Consider the following 20606-nt stretch of genomic DNA (forward strand, 5'->3'; position numbering starts at 1 on the left):
TCGTTACTGCTTGAACCATTAAGGGCTGTGAAAGAAAGTTTTTAGCAACCATAGTAATGACTCAACTATGGGTGTAGGACCAGTTGAGGCCAGCTGCCATGCATGAGGGCATGAAAGATCTGTGCTGCTGAAGATCACAGAGTGCAGGCATGAAATAAGGACGTACCAGACAGAAGGTATATGTGCTAGCAATGATAGAGCTGTGGATTAAAGCAATATTACAGTGAAACAATCCCTTATGGCCATAATCCCTTATGGCTGTTTTCTACAATTTTCATTTGTTTGATTGCAAAAATTATTGAAATTGTTCACCAAGTGTTTTAAAGTGTGTGCCTTTGGCAGTAGTGGAATACAACTACAGAAACAGCTATACTACATGGATCAGCATATACTAAATTCACAAGGCATTAATACAGTGTCACTATTTTTATTCCCAGGTATTCAGAATCATTTGTTCTTTATTCGTATTTAACAACAAAAATTGTCCTAGAGATCTGTAAGGGATGGAGTTAATTTTAACTACAAAAGAGGACCTGCATTCTGCTAGCCTCTAATTGGCAATACAGAGAGCTCAGATAAAGCTCAGATAAAGATCAATGCATTCTTTTATTTATTTATTTTTTCCTGAAAAAAGGGGGGAAAAAAAGAAGCCATGGACCAGGGTCATAGGTAAAGACCCGAAATGTAGAGGCCCTTTTGAATCTTACAGTCCACTCTGATAGAGATGAGGTATTAAACAATTGTCCATTTTGTTCTTAATACTCAGAATTCTTCAAGTCAAGCATTTATAAAATAGCTCTAGAGAGGAAAATTGTGGGCAGTTTTCTAATTATGGATTGAGTATAATGGCTGTTTCACAAGAGTACCTAACTTACAACAGTGCTGACATTTCAATTTAGAGATATGAATCCCTTGCTATCTATCAAATGTGCCCCCCTTCTTCCTTATATCCTTGAGATTTTTTTATAAGCCAGCAAGGTGGTGGTAATTTGAATTATTATGAAGCAATTTATTATATCCCAAGTATGTTTCTGATTATCCATCACTTGCAACGAAATCAATAAATGCCTTCACCTTCACTCCGTTTTGCTGGTCTTAACTTGAAAGTCTATTTTTCTATTAAGGAAAAAAATGGATTTCTATTTATCAAGCTGCATTAGGGAACATTATGGTTGTGATATATTCTGTATTATATGGTCCAAAACCCTCTCTCTTAGAAAAAGCTTTTTGGTAAATGGAGAAAATCCAACACTTGAATCTGAAACTCTTATATACAAGTTGAAGGACCAAGCTGATATCTTCCTTTTTTGGAAGACCTTTCTGTTTTCTAGATGTTATGAGAAACATTCAGTGCTGTTTTTGAAATCTGGTCAGAGTATGGGATCATTCCAAACCACATAACCATGTGCAAATGTTGGAGGAAGGAGATGGGGAGGGAACCTTGCACCTTCTGCAATAAATACTGTCCATTTTTCAAAAGGGATTTGCTGATTTTCAAAATTATGTTCAGCTTTTTCTAGAAGAAACAGTTGGAAAAAGTTTTTCTCTATACTTAACCCCCCCCCCCAAAAAAAAAAAAAAAAACAAGGTAAGCAATGGCACCATCTCAGTCAAAACCACTGTGAACATGAACAAAACTGGAAATGTTACCCACTTTGAGAGAGATTAAGAGGAGAACAGAAGGTTGCATTTGAACAAAATACATAATAACAAATGTTTACAGAAATGAGTGATGATAATATTGATTAGACCCAGCCAGAATTCTGAGCATTTGGAGACTTCCCACAGCTTTCATCTGTTTAAACAATTTTCTGGGGTTGGCTGAGCCCCTAGAAGTTACTTGTTTAGAAATGCACCACTTTATCCACAGCTCCTCCTGGGTACCTGTTGGGTTTGTGTTTTTTTTCAGTGTCTTCTGAAGTATTTGTTTAAGGATGCAGTCACCTTGCGGAACCTCTCACACAGCAAGATACCCCACGTGTTGCCTCCAGGTTGAGACATTGAAGAAAAAAATATTTTCTTAAAGCTTCTTCAAAGAAAACACGGTTTAACTTTCTAGGCAATAAGTACTTTCATTCCTGTGAGTAAATGCAACTTGACATCTACTAAGACATCAAGTAGAGGAGTTGTTTCAGGAAAAGAAGGAAAAATTGAAAGCAATTGGGTCCTTAGCAGAGTCTCTACTGGCAAGATTAGACAAGAAACTAGATTTTATTTTGGCAAAACAAGGCTCAGTAACTGAGCCTTGCTTACCTGGGACAGTTATTTTCTGTGTTGCTGCAGCAGAATGATAACTGTGCCACACGGCTTCATGTTCTCCTTGCTCTTTGGCCTCTCCAGGGGACTTGGCTTTCTGAACAGCTAAATTACAATAAGATATTTAAAGCAGCTAAATTTAGCAAGCAAGTCAACTGTTACACAAATTTTCTTTTTTTTGATTTTTGATTGAGTCTCATCTATGGTATAGCAACCTGTATTGTGCATTCAAGGATAAACACACTGAAATGCCAAACAGGTGGTTTGGTATTTCACAGATCTTTGAGATTTGAGTCACTGCACTCCCTGTTCAGGAATGAATTACTGTGGATGATGCTCAGCAAAAGTTTGCAGTTGAAATACCATGCTTGTGACAAAACGTAACCTGCAGTACATAGACATTTGTCTGTTATGCAGAGAATTAAGGAAGTTTACGGACATTGAAGAAGTACAGTTTTTGGCAGACTCGGAGGTGAAGCACAGTCTGTCAGTCAGCTGGTGGTTGATTAGACCTGTCTTAAGTACTTAACCTAAAATGACTTACCTTGTACAAAGCACAGTGTTTGCTCTTCTTGCTTTGTGTCATGTTCCATTAGGGAGAGTGGAGCAGGCTCAGTGGAACCGAGCCTTCTTGGAGCAGAGGGGTGTTTAAGATGCAAGGTAGGGCAGGCAAGGAAAGAGTGTGGTGAGCTTCACGGCACAGCAGGGAGAGCTGAGAAGAGCAAGAAGCAGATCTACAGCTGATGGAAAGAAACATCCTGGGGACCAGAGAAACTGCACTTTACTGCAACAGAAAAAGGACACCTGATTAACAGGGACATAGTCTAGAAGCAAAACTTGTGAAGACAGTGGGTAGGGAGATGCTTGCTTTTATTTATGTTCATTTCTGCTTCATCACTTTTTCCTTTAATGAAAAAGTTAATTATTCTAGTTGTGATAAACTTGTAATAAATTCTTGCTTTTCTGAGATTAAAAGCCTTTTTGTCATCCTTGGGGAACAGTCTATAAGGAGAGTATATAGGAAGCTCTAGATCATACTTCTGCTTTATCTGGGGTTCTTTGACAACTTTTATTCTGCAGAAGCAGCTACAAATACTTTTTTTTTTTTTTTTTTTTTATCTCACAAGCTACTAGTGGCAACATCACACCATTCTGCAATATGGGAGACATGGGAGACTACAATATAACATGACCTTAGGCAATATAGCAGCCTCATTTATGATTCAGTTTATGAATATCTGTGCTACTTGCGTAATGACAAGAGGCTACAAATTTAAGCAGAGACTACCATAATATCTGTTTATTCAGGTCTGAGTCTTTCTAATCTGAATCTTTCTTTTAGATCTTTTTAATGACTATCTAAGATTATGGGGTGCTCTCAGGAGCTACAAGGAGATAAACATTGCTTGTTGTCTCCACAGTTTTCTTGGAAATGTGTTAAGTGAACTTCATTGGGTGAAGTGGATCCCTGACAAGGCTTCTTCAATGCAGCATGATTATTTGTCAGCCAATGGGGCAAGGGACAGTGTGGAACAATAGATAAACTCTGACCATACCAGAAATGGAAAGACAGCCAGATGGGTAAAAGCCTGTGAGAGCTGAACCTCAAGCAAAAAGAAAGGCAAGTAGGAGAATTTAAGTTGGCTCAGTATCTCCAAACAATGGGTAATAGTAAAAATGAAGACAATAAAAGTTTACTATTTTTGACAGTAATTTGTTCTGAAGTACTCTGTCTATTTTTACTTGCTTTTGGTCAGACAGAGGAGTCTAATTGTGAAAGTGGCTGTCACACAGGAATTCGAGAAGTGTTGCAGTTCTCCCAGACTGGTGCACGTGATGTGGCTGGGCCACATCCTCACTGTCCTATTTGTACTCTGAAAACCCATCAAAGGTGGGAAGGAGGGAGAGGGAGCAAAAGAAGTTTGCAAGCTTTGTGTGAACAGTGGCATCCCTGAAAAGTGACCAGGTCTGGTGCAAAGGACTCAATCCCAAGTCTCCTGGCAGTCTCTGCATTTTATGAAGTTGACTTAACTTTGCTAAGTAAAGGAAGTTGCTCAATCCAGACCAGATATGTACAAGTGTAACCCTTGTGTTTATAGAAAATCCAAACTACTCCAGGAGGAGGAACATAGAGTGCTGCAGCAGGGGACACAGAGGCAGAGGGACATGGTAAGGAGGAATGCAGGAGCAAGGGCAGGGGGTAGGGCAGTACAAGCCAAAACAGAGCTCAGCTTTTGTGGCAGGATGGTGTTGCTCTGCTGGAGCTGAGGTGGTAAGTGCACAGCAAGGATGAAGATGATGGCAGCAGGAGAACCATTTAAATCCACACGGATATCTTACTGATTCATTTAATTATAGATGTGTATCTCTAAAAAGGTACTCTTAGGTAAATGGGTAAAACTCAGGATTTACCCTCTGTTAGCCAAATACATGGGACATCAAGTTATTTCAACTGAAAATGAGTATTCTTGCATTGCTAGGAATTAATATCAGTCACTATATTTGCAAGTATGCCACAAAAAAGGGAAGGACAAGAGATAATCTCTATTTGTGTTGAGGGCTTCTATATCTTAGTAAAACGTGATGTGCAATGACCTTGTGAAATGTTGTCTGCAAAGCAGGGCAGTATGCAAGCAATAGCCTGTAGTCACTGTCCTAGAGGAATGCTTCTGCTGTGACAAAGTAGATGGTATCTTCAGAAAAATCTGATAAGACAGGAAGAGCCAGTTGATGGTTTGCCCAGGGAGCTCTTACAGCAACTGCAACCTTAAAAAAAAAAAAAAAAAAAAAAAAAGTTGAGAAGCTGAGCCTTGTCTCTCCCAGCAGTTCAAACAAGATGACCTCAGCTGTTAGTGAATGTTGTTAGTTTTTAGACTCATTACGAGGTAACATGAACTTGGTTTTGCTATTTCCTTGTAATCAATGACACAGAGACTCAGATTAATGTGGATCGCTCAGAACATGAACGCTAAATTCAGTCAAACTCATTTGTAGTAGTAGAACATCAAGCACTTACCAAGTTCACATTTTGACAAACTGTTTCTCTCCTTTTTTATGTAAGCTATGTTTTTTCTTATGGATATGTCACTTGCTCTCAAAGCAAAGGGTGTGCATAAGCAATGCTCTTGAAGTCAGGAAAGTCAACAGTAAAATGGAAGGAAATTGTTAATCTTACTCCCCTAAGTTGTTCTGCCTCAATTAGGGTATTAGTACCTTTTATTTTTTTCTTTTTTTCTTTTTTTTTTTTTTTTTTTTTATCCTAGTGGACTGAGTAGATATTAATGACTGTGGTCCACTGGTATCTAGTGAAAACTAATAGTTACTTCTGTCTGAATACCAATCAGAAGTGTAAATACTAATGATTCTCCTGTACTGCCTTATCAGATAGAGCATAAGGAGTGAGTGTAGAAAGGAATTTTCCTCAATGCTGCTAGCTAACAATGTTGTAGGTATCTGGCAAAACAGTTCCCTCTTGAGGAGCACCTTGGGAACTGAGAGAAAGGGGGCAAGAAAAGCAAGCTGACTAAAAGATGCTGCGGGGTACTGTGTAATGCATCAGGTAGCAATCAGCTTGACCATTACTATAAAATCTAAGAGGTAGGTGAAGGGGAAAGTTTTCCTCCATATAAAATAATAATAACTGCATTTTATTTTACGTTTTTAAATGTAGTAGAAGTACAATACATGTAGTATAAAACTTTTGCTGAACATGCATTTCTCCAAAGCTGCTTTTGGCTCTTGCACCTCAGTTGCACTTCCAAGTTGTGTGTTTTTAATGAATAGAATACTTATGTAAGTGTATGTGTATATATATAATCATATTTATATATGTAATATATATAAAGTGACGCTTGCTTCAAAGTTCTGTTTAATTTTTCTGAGTTTTCTTTGTGGCTTCTGACCAAGTCTTGTGTGGAACACTCTGAAAAGTAGACTGATGTGGTCATCTTCTGGTAGGGTTACTTGCTGTTTGGAGATGCCATCACAGTAACACATTTGTGGTACTGTAGTCAAGTCAGTTCTGTCTGCCAAAACTTATTCCAGGTTGGTATTAATGCAGCTTTAATGCTAGTAGGTTAGATTTAGGTCTTGTTGAAATACTTTATGTTTCTCGTAGATTATTTAACAAGGCAAAAATCCAGATAGATGGCATTGGACTTTGATGTTGTCAAGATATCTCAAAATTGAGGGTAACTGTAGACATGAGAGCATAACTTATAGACATGTTTTCCTGGAAGTGTTGGTGATGAATACCTTTAACATGTTTTTCACTTGAGTTGCACAAAGCACGCAATTACAGTGATTTAGCAATCTGTTATTTTTACAAGCATGTATTTTTAAACCTTAGACATTTTCTATAATTTAGTGTAAAATTACATTTTTCTCTGTTTCTGCAGTTCTCATGAATGTTCTGTTCTAAGGTTATACAGGCCCTAGAAGTTACTGTAGGAGCTACTGTGCACTCCGTCACCTTTGGAGTGGCTCAGGATGACACCAAGAGGAGAAGCCAAAGCAAAAGAGTGAGCCATTTTTGCTCAGATACTGTGATAGCAAAAGCCCTTTTCAAGCCAGGTGGCTTGAATGCCGCTGCTCATATTCAAAAGAAGAATTCTTGTGGTCCAAATTCTGCCCTAATTTGAGTACATTGTGATGAAATTGCTTGGTGGAAGCTTTTGCAAAATTTGACAGGTGGGCAGTGCTGCATATGGGGTTTAAAATAGACCTTTTTATGCTGGAACACATAAATTAATGATTACAAATGAATTTATAATTTCTTTTTTTTTTTTTTTTTTCTGAAGTAATGGCAGTTGTGCCATAACTCCTCCTCCTTGTTTGCAAAGTTGTGTTTTTCAATTTCTTTGTGTTTTTGGTTTTGGTTTCCCTTCAGCAGATGATCCTGCAGTAGCTACATCTTAATTGCTAGGATAGAGGTTACCATGAAGGGTGTAATTGGAAGCAGTACCATCTCCTAGGGTTTCTTTGACAGCCAGCCAAATGTGTTGTGGGAATTATGGCTTTTTTATTTATTTTGAAGTTAGTGAGTATCTGCTGTGAGATCTATTCACAAATATGTTGTTGGATAAGATGGTTCTCCACTTTGTCTGTGTTTGGTACTGTGCAATGAAAAGTCTTCACATTTTTTATCAGAATTATTTTTTTCCTATCATGTGACACAAAAATAGCTGTAGAACAAAGAACTATATTTTGACACTATTTTTTTCCATCTATGTTCTGCGCTTACTCTACCTGGTGAGTAAAATCTACGCATAACAATTAGAAGCGAACCAATATATACAATGTGTTTTCCCCACACATGTTGTTAGCATATAGACCAGAATCATGCTAGAAGCATGGCTGAGAACAGACAGTATTTTAGTCTCTCCTCGGCATGAGTCTAGTCAATAAGGAAATCTTTGTGGTTCCCTATTGTTGTATTTCTCTTTTCTTCTTTCTCTCTGTTTTTTTTTGTTTGTTTGTTTGTTTGTTGTTGTTGTTTTTTCCTAATTTTCTCCCCTTTTTTTTCTATTTTTCCCCCTTTCTCTCTTCCTTTTTCCTCTTTTTGTCTTTTTTTTCTTCATTCTCTTTTGTCTTTTATCTTTTGTCTTCATCTCTTTCTTTTTCTATTTCTTTTTTTCCCTTTTTCTTTTTTTCTTCTTCTGTAACTGAACAAATTAAAAACAACCCCTCCTATTTCCTCAACTAATTAAAATGGTAGGCTCAGGTGTCTTGTATCAGAACCCCTTTCAAGTGGCCTTTTTTTTTTTTTTTTTTTCCAATATGCCAGGAGTGTGACTGCATTAAGATGAGGCAAACAAAGCAAAATACTTTAAATATGTTGAAATCCTTGCGGAAGTACTAAACTTAAACTGAGAGTTGTGCAGTCTCTGTCACAGTACCTGTGACATTCTCTATTCAAAATACTTCATTTTTTTCTCCTTTGTTTACTTTTAAATCTTGTCACCTGCATGAAGAATTTCAGTCAAGGGAGCTGTGAGAGCTGTTGATTTATCATCAGTTAAAAGTCCTTGTACTCTTCCTTGTGTTTGCATTTCATGGTAAGTGCCAGTGGTGTAGATGTAGCCAGGAATTAAGAAAGGCAAAAGTTAGACTGGAGAAAAATGCAAGTACATAGGGATTGACCTTCTGGATTACTAAAATATTAAACCTAATGAGGTTTTGTAGTTTTTCATCAAGAACACCTGAATATCTTTAATCAGCTGGGTATGACTACATATATTCTGAGAGCGTAGAGTTTTTAATTTCCTTTTGTAGCCTTGGGTAATAAGTATACTACTGAATTGTACTTAATTATGCTTCTCTTCATTTATGAGGCATCACTGATTTTTGTCTAGATGAGCAAGTTGCTTTTATAGACATTCTTTTCAATTAGCAAACTTTTTTTTGGGTATGATAATTTTCCATTTTGTAGATTAAACAAATCCACTGTTTTTTGTTTGTTTGTTTGTTTGTTTTGTTGGTGGTGGTGGGTTTTTGTTTGTTTGTTTTTGTCTTTTTTGTTTGTTTGTTTGTTTTTTTAAACACCGCTTTGTACTTCAGACATTATTTCATAGAATTTTAGGGAGTTGCCAGTCTTGAACTGGATTACTTAAGGAAAGTAGATTATGCAACTTTGACATTTTCAGTTTTATTGCCAGCCAGAGTTCCAGCCCTTCTGTCAGTTGACTAATCTTGCAGCCTTCTAAAGGCCTCTCCCATTTTTTATTCTTTTCCTTTGTATAATTTAGAAATATGATTCTGAGAGGATACAGTTACTTTCCTCATCAGTTCAGTTTCATTCCTCTCGTTTGCAAAAAGGAAGAACCTAACTTGCCAGAAAAAAAAAAAAAAAAAAAAAAAAAAAAGAATATCTCCTTTTTACACAAGTCAGGAATTGACTATGTTTATATCATCTCAATATTTCCGATACACTCATAGCAGTGACTCATACATAATCCTTTTAAGGGGTGAAAACAACATCTAAAAAATGAAGAAGGCTTCACTTGAGCTGGAGCTACAAAAGCTGGCAGGAAATCTCTAGATTTAGCCTATAGGGGGAAAAAAAAAAAAAAAAAGGTTTATTTCCTGGGGGGAAGAAGAGATCTATATTATTATATATAAACAGCTTGCTACGTGCACTTTGTAAAGATGTCATGAGATCTTGTTGCTCTTCTTTAGTGGTCTTTAGATGTGAGATGACTCAGATTTTTGCTTCTCTTCCCTAATTTCTGTAAAAAAACAAGAACGTTCAGGTGTGTGTTGTGCTCACTTTTTTCTGAGACTTCCCTTCAGCTTGTTTTAACGGATTTGTTTTTTTCCAAAGTTTTTTTCAAATAATTTTAAGACTTTTTTTTTCCAATTTTTGAAAGATTGTGATTTTTTTTTTTTTCATTTGCATGCCTTCCAACTTGTCTGTCATTGTTGTATGAATCTTTTAGAAGTTTGATTCTTCTTTTGCTGCACTGAACTTTTAATCACTAATTAAAAACTATTTCAGTCAGTTCTGGATAAGTCATTTAATCATTTAAAAAAATACAAGGGAAGTCATCACTTATAAAAGAGAAGATCTGGAAGTTCCTAACTAAGGGTTTATACATGTATAATGGCCAAAATAGTTCTTTGATTGTGGCTTGACTTTGCTTTTTCTTCCAGATGGTATTTAGAAATCCTTTGTCTCTGTTATCTGTGGATAAATGAGTAATCTCCTGGCCCTGTGAACTGCACTTAAGCAATTCTTTTTTTTTTTTTTTTTTTTTTGGCCCATAAAATGCTGTTAATTTTCTTCACAGCAGCCTGTAAGGTTTGCTAGCAACAAGGCATTGATAACACCAGTGGTATAGTTATGGTCAAGCAGTGCTTGCACAGCCTGAAGGCCTTCCCCATTTTTCACTTTGTCCACCAGGGAGGTGGCTAGGATTGAGCAAGGCACTGGGAGGAGGCACTGCCAGGCAAGTGACCCGAACTGATAAAGAGATATTCCATACACATATAATGTTATGCTCAGAAAGGAGAAGAGTGGATTTACGGAGATTAGCCATGTTTTGCTCAGGAACTGCCTGGGCATCAGTCTGCTCGTGGGAGGTTGTGAGTGATTGCTTTTGTGTCACTTGTTTTGTTTTCTCTCTATCTTCCACTTCTTCACTTTCAAACTATTTTTATCTCAACATGTGAGTTTTCTCACTTCTGTTCTTTTTCTCTTCCTTCCACCCCACTAGGCATAGGGAAGGAGTAGTGAGTGAGCAGCAGCGTGGTGCTTAGCTGCCTCCTGGGGCTGACCCACAATGAGCGCCTGCTGTCGTATTGTCATAGGTGTGTAGAAATTGGAGGGGAGAGGTGAGCAAGTGTTTGTGTGTGTGTGTATAATCTGCTCATTCTATGTGGTATTTTCCAGCCCTAGAAAAATGAAGTATATTTAGTGTCTTGAAAGGAGCAGAAAATAAGTGCATTATAATGCAAATTATGTGTAACAGTTATAATGAGGCTAAGTGTAATGTGAGGTAAGCCATAGTTCTGATGGCAGCAAAATAAACAAATTACTTTTAAAAGTGTTTTGCTTCAGTCAGAGAATGGGTGAAGTCGAAGCTTGTAATGTTTTACAGGTGGTGGAAATGGAGTGAACAGATATTTAATTTGGTACAGACCAAGGGTATAAGAAATGCCTGGTGGACTGAGACTAGTGATCCATCTAGACCAGGGTTCTATCTGAGAGTGGCAGCAGGACGTGCAGGCAAGCCTGGCTTCTGGCTCTGCTTCCTTCTCTTTGGACTCTTCCAGCATCCACACAGGTTGAATTAGAGTTGTTAGAAGCTACCTTCCTGCCTCCTCCTTTTACTGTCCGCTCATAAACCAGTCATCCAGCACTTTGCCTCCTCATCCCTTGTTCGCTGTTTGTACTGTCTCTGTCCACAGCCTCCCATGTTGCATATCCCAGGAGATCACTGCCTGTGCAAAGAACCTTTTTGGCTTTGTTGTTGTTCTTTTACAAAAATTATCCCATGATTTTTTTTTTGAAATGCCTCTAGATCTTGGATTTAGGATAAACAGTGGTTTATCAACATATACATCACCCTCATGATTTTCTGAACCTCAGTCATATAGCCCTCAGCCATCACATCACCAAACTGTAATCCCAGCCCTTGTGGTCATACATCCCAAGGCACCTGTCCACCTCCTCCTTCATTCCAGTTGCTCTGCTCCATACTTCCTCTGACTTTGACGTGTGCTTTGGAGATGTGAAGACCAGAACTAAATATTACCAAAGACAGGAATGTAACAAAAAGTTATGTAGTCAAAATTACAGTTTCTTTAAGAATCCTTCCTGATGATGCCCACTATTTTATTGGCTTTTTAGCTGTCTCTGCACTTGGAGCAGAAATTAGGCACAAATTTGTGAGAGGTCAGCAGCGTTCTAGCAGTTGAGTGGTGGAACCTTCATGTTGATTTCTAGGGTAAGTGTGAGGTGATGTTCTTTTGAAGAGTCTTCTCAACACTTTAGTTAGATACATGGTAGCTTTTTACCTCCTCGCTAAAAGTGCCTTTTTGTGTGCTCTTATCCTTCCCTTTCCCAGGTTGGCTTTTCAGGGATCCTCAGAAAGTGATGGAAGAGCAGAATAATGTAACACTTCTGCATTTTGTACATCTTCTCTGATCAAATTAGAACAGAGAAGCAGAATGTTATTTTGAATTGGAGCCAGTCTGACTCCCATTGTTATTGTGTTACTCTAGGCATATTTTATCGTGGATTTTTGTTACTTTCTGAAGTTCATTATGCAGCATGGTATGTGAGGAAAACACTGTGATGTAGTCAGCAATGTGCCCTTGCTGCAGTAAAGGTAAACTGCATAATGACTAGCAAGAGCTTAGCCATCAAGTTACGTTAAGGGAAGTGTTTTGTTTCTTGATAACACACAATTAACAAGACTGCATCTGGAGCATTGTGTCTGGTTTCTCCTCCTGCAGTGCCCAGTGTAAGAGAGAAATTCAGAAATGGAAGGGGACTGGCAAAGACCTGCTGAGAAGGCCAGGAGGCTGCAGCACATGGACAGGGCAGAGGAGTTGGGGTTGTTTTGCCTGGAGAAGTCTAATGGAGAACTTAATTACAGCCTTTCACCCTCAAAAGTGAGGTTACAGAGAAAATGGAAATAAAGTCCTCTCAAGGGTCAACACTGAAAGGACAGGAGGCAATCATTCCAAGAAACAACAAGAAATTTCTAATTGGGTATGAAAAGAAATAGATATCTTCACTGAGGCACTGGTAAAGCACTGAAAGAGGCTGTCCAGAGATACTGGGTGTTTTCAGAGTATGACTGGACAGGTCTCTCAGTAGCCTGATCTTTGGACTTATACCTTCCTGTAACAGGTTTGAATAAGTGACATCCTTCTGATTTTTATTATTATTATTTTATTTTGATCCTGTATTTGTGAACAGATAGTGAGATGTTGCTAAAATGCATGTGTTTTTAGGTGACGCTGAATTCCACAGAGAGCATCTATCACATTTACAAATAGATAATTTTACCAGGAAATCTGAACTTTCAGCAATGTTTCCCCATTGTCCCATTGGATGGAAGTACTAGGGAAAGCAGTGACTATTTTTTTTCGTGTTCATGGGTGGGGCTGTTGTACTCCAGAGACTTCACAAACAGCCACTCAGAGCCTTTCTGCCAAGTTTCTTTCAAAATCACCCTTGTCCTACCCCCATGGACCTTGCTGATCACTGAAAATGCCAAGAAGGTTTTGAAATCTCAGTGTGAATTTTGTGTTTCTCTGGGAGGAAGCTGTAAAATTGCTGAACAATTTTTGGGGTGTGAACATTAGGCCCTTTCCAGGACCACTTGCTCAGGTAAGTGTGGACACTGTGTCCAGTGATGCTCTCCAGCAACTGCTAGCTTTAATGACAAGTGTTCATTCAGGCCCTGAATGAACAGAGATTTCTCCATTCTTGCTTATAACATACATTTAGTATCAATTCGCAGTGCCCAAGGTACTGGATTTTTTTGGGGGTGGGGGGGGAGAGAAAAAGGATAAATAAAAGTGATACATTTATTTGATCTCCTAATGTTTCTCTGTGTATATATAGGATGACAAAGAAGCCAACAGACCCATACCAAACAAAGGAGAACGTGGACTAGGAAATGAGAAGTTCAAACCTGTGGTACCTTGGCCTCATGTTGAAGGCGTGGAAGTGGACTTGGAATCCATTCGAAGGAAAAATAAGGCCAAAAATGAACTAAATCAGCATGGTGGTGGTGATAACAATCAGCAAAATGTCATCCAGAGGCAGTATCTCACATTTAAGCCTCAGACATTTGTATACCGAGATCCTGTTTTACGACCTGGAGTCCTTGGTAATTTTGAACCCAAAGAGCCCGAGCCTCACGGAGTTGTTGGTGGCCCTGGAGAGGAAGCGAAGCCATATGTTTTAGGACCAGATTACAAAGAATCCATTCAAGCCAGCATTAAAGAATTTGGTTTTAATATGGTGGCAAGTGATATGATTTCACTAGATCGGAGCGTTAATGACTTGCGTCAAGAAGAGTAAGCAAACTTTTTGTTTTCTTTTAGTTCTGTTTTTATGAGGTTTAATTATTTTCTTTCCATGGATCTTAATTGATGCTTAAAATAATATTATTAATTAGGCCAAGTACTTGAGACTTCTTGTCCTGACAGGCAAATGTGCTGTACTGTACCAAATGTTTCCATATGTTATTCTTAATGCTGTTCCAATTATTCCTTTCACGAACACTTAATCTATATTGATTTGTCTCTGAAGTCATCCAGTCTAATTGCATATATTTAGATGTTCCATGTCCAGTCAGTCTTCCTTGTTGTGTGTTCTCTTTATAGTCCATAACTTCTTAAGATTTGCTTTTAAGAATGCTTTTTTTAATTATTATTTCATACGTAAGTTCCTATAGTATGTTTTATTTAGTTATGATTTCATGCCAATGCTTAAAAAAAAAAAAAAAAGAGAGAACATGAAGTAATATTGTTCCCTTTAAATAACTCTGCTTAGTTACCTGCATTAACAAGAGTATAGATCTGCCATACTGGAGTTTGGATTTTGGAGCTGACAGCAGATTAATCTTCTACCTACGCTTCTTACTGCATTTATCATAAAGAAGGAACTAATCTTAGGGGAAAAAAAATAACAATAACCTGCCTGGGATTAGCTTTTTTACGTTGGACAGGAGGGTGTGTGAATTTAGGTACAAAATGATGTATTGCCTGTTTTCTCTCTCCTTTTCTTCCCAAGCAGAGAGGGGGTGCTCTGCCAGTCCCGGGGTTTGGTGCCCACCTCGACACTGCACGCTTCCAGCTGTGGCAGCTGATCTGTTTGGTTGGTCACTGGTTGCTCACTGGGACTGTACTGTGGCCTTTCATAAAAACAGTGTTTTTCCATGCTGTGAGGTGGGAGACAGCCGGCCAGCTGTGAGCCTGACTCATGCTTGTGCAAGCACTGCTGCGTGAATTTACTGCCTGCTGTGCATTTGTTAAAATGACTGAAGTGCACAGATTACAGCGCCTCTCTTTCTTCATGCCATGTTCCCTGGGTGACTTACTAAAGGTTTCCACCTGCCTGAAGCTGGAGGAGAAAAACGAGTCTGTCAGCTGCTAGTGGCAGGGAAAGGTTCGCTATCTTGAGGTTCACTTTAATTTTATTTCTTCACTGCAGTCAGCAGTTGGGCCTCTGTGCTGAAGAGATTTTTTGAAGGGGAGGAAATGCTCCAGGTAACCTGTTTGGGCTAGCATTTCCTTCCAGGTGGCCGTTCCCTAAGCATTGCTGCTTTTGTTGTGGTGTTGGCAGCCACTGAGGCCCTTTTTGTAAGAGGCAACAGGACTACAGACACTTGGAAAGAAAAATGGTTTCCCCACCAGGTGTGGTGGTGAACTGAGCAGAGTGAAGCTGTTCGGAGTCAAGAGTTTGTGTTAGCAGGGTTCATTTTGGCCCTGCCTTCCTCAGGAGAGTGGGAAGACAGAGGGTGGGAGCGTGCTCCTTTCTTTGTTCTCTGCTCTGCCCGCACAGCTGAGCAGAAATGGCAGCATGTCCTATGACATGTCCTATGAAGGTGGGACCAGGCTGCCTCAGCTTAGGCTACTGACCCTATCTTTGGCAGCTGAGCTCCATGACTTCATTCTGCCCATTTTTCCCCAAGGTGGAAAGCATCAGAGAGACTACATATCTGCCAAGTAGTTCCCCACCTGTAATCTCAGAGTTTATCTTTACTACTACTCTAAAGACAGAAATTCCCTAAGAAGACTTAAATGCTTTGAGGAATAGAAGAGACAGCCATGATTAGATCAGAAATTTAAAAGAGTTTCCTCCAAGTTCACTTGCAGATAAGTCTTCCATGGAGGTCAAAGCCAGCAGATCAAATCAAAGTTAGGTTTTACTGTTTAATATCCTATGCAAGCATACAAAACAGCACAAAAATGTTAACAAAACACATCTTTCAGGCAACTTGATATAAATTATTTTGTATAATGAATACCCAGGACGCTTGCAATTATTCTGAATAGTTTAAATGTTTATTGCTTCAATGTGTTTCCTGGGAAAGGCAGAAGAGAGGGAAAGCAGTGTAGGATTGGCAGGGGCTGTTTTCAGATATTGTATTTTTTTTTCTGCTCATCCCCCTGCTACTGGGAAGAAATGTAGCAAAAAGGTAGCAGGTGGCCTGTTGGATGAATTATTTTCCCATTTATTTTCCTTCCCCTTTTCATCCTACTGATCTCTTTAGGAGGTCATTTTAGTTGGTAAGGCTGGTCAACATTCAGCATAATCCTACTGAAGAACAGTATAATCATCCTTTTTTTTGGTTGCCAGCATTGCTAATTGAGGAAGATATTTCAGGCAAAGACAGTTTGTTCAGAGGTGTTCAAATCCAGGTAGGCCTCGCCTCTGCCTTTTCCTTGAGGCATAAAAATTCTTCAGTGTTACCCTCAGCACTCAGATTGGTTCAGGGAAGTACGCCAAGTGCTTCCCCAGGTGGTGTTGGCAGGAGTGAAATAGCACTGCAAGAGCTGAGTCTCTCAGCTTAAAAGCCATGAGGCCTTGAGGCTCGACTCTGCTGAAAGGGGAAGAGGGAAGAAATGCCTGTGAAGGGGGATTCAGTCCTGCTATGGTCAGATTTGTCTTTCGAGTCAGGCACATACGTGGCCAAGGTGATTTGCCAGCTGCTGTTATTGATTCAGCAGGAACTTTGCTGGGGACTGTGGGCTGTCTCGGCTGCCATAAAAAGCCTCTTGCTGCCCCCTGTAGAGAGAAATAATATTGGATGACGTGTTGATATGGTTTGTCAGGTACATCGGAAAATGTTCCTTTGGCTAGTACTGCGTATTCCTGCCTGGTGTATTGTAACCAGGCTGTTTTGAGGTTGAAGGCAAACACTTCTGTTGGCATGAAAGTCACAGGTTCGGTTAAATGAAACCAAGAATGTATGGGGTACTGAAATACCTGTGTACAAAATTTCGAATCATCTCACTTCAGCCTTTCAGCACTCTGCAGGAGGGCCAAGGGAACCATAAGCTGGGTTTAGGTGGAGCAATACTTGTTCCATTTTACTTCTGGTTGCAAAGAAATGGGGGCAGGCTTAGCAGACCCTGTCCAAAACCTCTGTACAGTTGCTGGAAGAAAACTTTTTTTAAAAAAACTTTTTTTTTTTTTTTTACCAAGTTGTTGTTTGGATTTTATTTTATTTTTAATTCTAATAGGCAAAGCCTTTTAAAGAGCCTTTATTCAGTTTTACCTTTTGTCCTGCTTCCTAGCAGAACTCTAGTTAAACTAATGTTAGCTTTAGGGAATACAGTAATTAATTTATTTACTCCCAGGGTATTTTTGTGATCAGGAGTGTGCACGGAGATAAAACTGAATAAAAACAAAATGATAACGTTTCTGGATGATTTTAGATTCAAGATAAACACACCATGCTAGGGAAATAGAAAATGGATGTAGGCTGGGGATAAATTTTGTTAGGTACAAGGTGGGTCCTCTCAAAAAAAAAAAAAAATCTGAAGAGAATTTTGTTTCCAGCACCCCGTCCAGTGTTTAAAAACCACCTGTCCAGTGTTTAAAAAAAAAATAATAATAATAATAACAAATCCAAATGTTCTGGGTTTGACCAAAGATCTATCTTCTCCGTGTAATAACATACGCATGAGAGAAAACATACAATAATGGAGTAACTTCCATTGCTGGTAACCAGTGGGCAAGGGCTTCTTGAGCCAAAAATTGCAACAGGATCGTGGACCTTTTTCAGTGTTCTGACTTGTCTTTTAAGTGTCCTTGAACTCCTAGTATTCAGTACATCCTGAGAGAAAGTCTTTTTCCAGGCTGAAGTAAACAGTATGTGTGCTAAAATGCTCAAAGAGCTGTCCGTATTTGGCTCCAAGGTTATGAGTGGCAAAAACAAGTTCGGAGACTGTCTCCGAGTGCTGTGTGCACTGTGTCTGTTTCTTACACTGTGTGTGCACTCACTTGCACTTGTAGTGGGTTCTTCTGCCAGTTCATTGCCTGGATAGTGTCTTTGAATTCTTCTGCAGCTTTTTATAGTCATTTCAATTGGGACTGCCAAAGTTTGTTTCTTTTTTATTGCCCAGTAATGACCTGGAAGAGGAGGTAGACAGCTTGGATCCCAGCACAGATGCTTAGGCTGCTACAGTCGCAAACTCCTTTCAGTGTTCATTCCTCCTCCTTAAGCAGTTATTAATCTAAAAGGATCTTCTGTCTTATCCCGATGTACTTTGCTGAAGAGCTTTGCTTGAAAAGAAACCAAAGATCCTCGTCACAGACTTTGGAAGTTCAGTTGCTCTATTTAGCAGACTCACTTGTGTTCACATATTTTTTTGATTCCTTTAAAAGATTGTAATATGTTTCTGCAGCATGGATTTCTTCCACAAAACTGTGCCTATGACTTACTAATTTGGTTCTTTATTATTAGCTTCTATTCATCACTGGAGTCGGACTTAGTAGTCAGCTATTCTTTAGATCCCCAGGGCCCTTTTGTAAAAATGGTGTCAGATTTTCCTACTTCTGTTTGCTTGAAATCAAGGCTGGTGTCAGCAGTAGTTATACACCACGATAGTTAATCAGTTTATGTTGCATTCTTCTGGAAATACTGTGTTTAACAAAAAAAAAAAAAAAAAAAAAAAAAAGCAATTAGGTTATTCAGAGGAAAAAAAAATCCAGTAAAAGCTATCCTACAGATATCATCTGTTATTTCCAAACTACAAAGTCCGTAAGCTTTAGGTAGCTGAAGATAGGAGCATGTACTGGGAAGTACCACTGTATACCTGACCTTTTTTTTCTTTTTTTTTTTCCATGGATATCTGATGTTGGTCACTGTTAAAGAGTTCAGTGGAAATATTTAATTTAGTTTTCTTGCTTCTGAAGTGGTCTCTTTTCATTTTGAGTATTTATTAGACCACCAGACTTTCTGGCGGGCATCCTACTTGTGTTTGGAAAAAAAAAAAAAATCCAATAGCAGCTTTCATACTGAAGTAAGCAATTTCCCAAGCTTTTTTTTTTTTTTTTTTTTTTTTTTTTCCTCCATCTATCTTATTACTTACGTTCAGTTTGCCTGAATTAGTGCTCATTTCTGTTTTCATTTTGGATACCACCCAGTTTATTTAAAGAATGTCATTCTTACTGCTAGCAGCATCCCATTTTTATTCATGCTGCCTTTTGTAGTTCCTTGCTAGACTTTTATTTATTTATTATGATTAGTGGTAAATATTCTCGGCTTCTAGTATGGTGTCATTGAAAAAGCTCCATGCTACCTGAAAGCATTTTAATAAGCCTGCTCGCTTCTTTACAGCTCCCCTTTTCAAGAGGAGGTGTTAACAAGGACACTTATTTGGCATTGAACCCTCAGCACGTTGTGCCCATAATTAGAACAGGGCTCCCATACAGGTGTATTTTGTGCTAAGGACTCATATCGTGCTTTTTCACTTGTGGGTTTTCTGATGTTCTGTCCCCTGGAAACACTAATGATACCTAAAACTGTAGGCTCTGGAGCACAGTTTGTATTTATTGTGTGCCCTGAGGCAGTGGAAGTCTCTTGCCTGTGCTCTCTGTGCTGTCAAGTGCTCTGATTCCTCTGTGCACATGCTGGTGCCTGTCTGAATCCCACTTGGACAGCTGGTACTTCCCCCTGGTGGTACTGATGGCTTCCCTTGTCTTCACACTAGAAGATCCCATTTAAGTTCTGGTAATCTGTATCTGGTTCATTTTGGAGAAGGCAATCTTCCCTGGATAAAGTTAATCTGTGACAAAAATTTAGTCTAGTCTTCCTCTTGTCTGTAAGCCCTTCTCATTGCTCTTACCATTTCACTGATCTCAACTCCACCAGAGTTTTGCCTTTTCTTCTTCCTCTCTGCATGTGCTTGAGCATTTTTTCTCTGTACTCCTTCTAGGCAGTCAGGCCCTACTTTCCCTACTCTTGCTTTTTGCATCCGAGCTCCATCAGAAGCTCCTGGGCTAGCCAGGTGGGCTTTCTGTTGTACCATTTGTATAGGAATGGGCTGTTCCTCTTGAGGAGATTGTCCTCAGAGAGCTAGGCCCTTTCAGCAAACTTGTAACACGTGAAATCATGAGCTTCTTCTGGCAGATGTTGGGAAACATTTAAACAGTGGATTCCTTATGAAAGAGAGTCAAAGGAGAGAAAACTGTCTTATGGACAAAACCACTGAGTAAAATGTGGAGCTCTGAGAAGATGCTGTATGGTGTATTGCTCATTTCAAGAGGTTTGCCTGGTTATACGATCCTGAGACAATTTTAGTTGTTCCAAAGAACCTGCATTCAGTGCTTCTAAAGAAATGTATGTCTGCAACGTGCTAGTTGCAGCAGTCTCTCATAGCAGTTTTTCTCTCAGAAACCCTGAGAAGCAATGCAGGTTTTTCTTTATTAAGTTCATTTCCACAGCAGAACAACACCCCCCATTCTCTTATATGGAGAGCTCAGCTGGGCTGATGTCAAGCTCGTTGCACTTTGGGTTAAGATTTAGGTCAAGAAGCACTCTCTGGAACTATATTGCAAGTGATGATCTGTGAAACTCCCTGTTAACTAACTTAGGTTGCTTTGGAGCCCTAAAGCCAGGGATGTTCTTACTGTTGATCAGACTTTATGCCAGCATAATTAACTGTGTTGTTTGTAAGAAAGGATCCCTGCTCAACATGCTTTGCTCAGACTTGATATGCTGTTGTTATCCTACCCATAGAAGACTTGCTTACAAATTATTATTACTGACCCAGAGGGTTTTAGTCTTATGATTCTATTTATGCTTGATTTTTTTGACAGCCTCTTTTGACAAATGCTACAGGAATTTTACCCTGAGTAGTTTGACTGTGAGAGAAAG

At 39.0% G+C, this 20606-nt stretch overlaps 1 protein-coding gene across 2 annotated transcripts in view; it reads left to right on the forward strand.

Annotated features, from left to right (window-relative positions):
• GALNT7 (polypeptide N-acetylgalactosaminyltransferase 7) overlaps nt 1–20606 on the forward strand; it is a 71023-nt gene that overhangs the window by 18335 nt on the left and 32082 nt on the right. For both annotated transcript variants that reach the window (XM_068681229.1, XM_068681231.1), the window contains exon 2: nt 13334–13791. In XM_068681229.1, coding sequence (XP_068537330.1) covers nt 13334–13791 — 458 coding nt within the window. The remainder of the gene's footprint in view (nt 1–13333; nt 13792–20606) is intronic.

This window comes from Anas acuta, chromosome 4, assembly GCF_963932015.1.
Source record: "Anas acuta chromosome 4, bAnaAcu1.1, whole genome shotgun sequence".
NCBI lineage: Eukaryota > Metazoa > Chordata > Aves > Anseriformes > Anatidae > Anas > Anas acuta.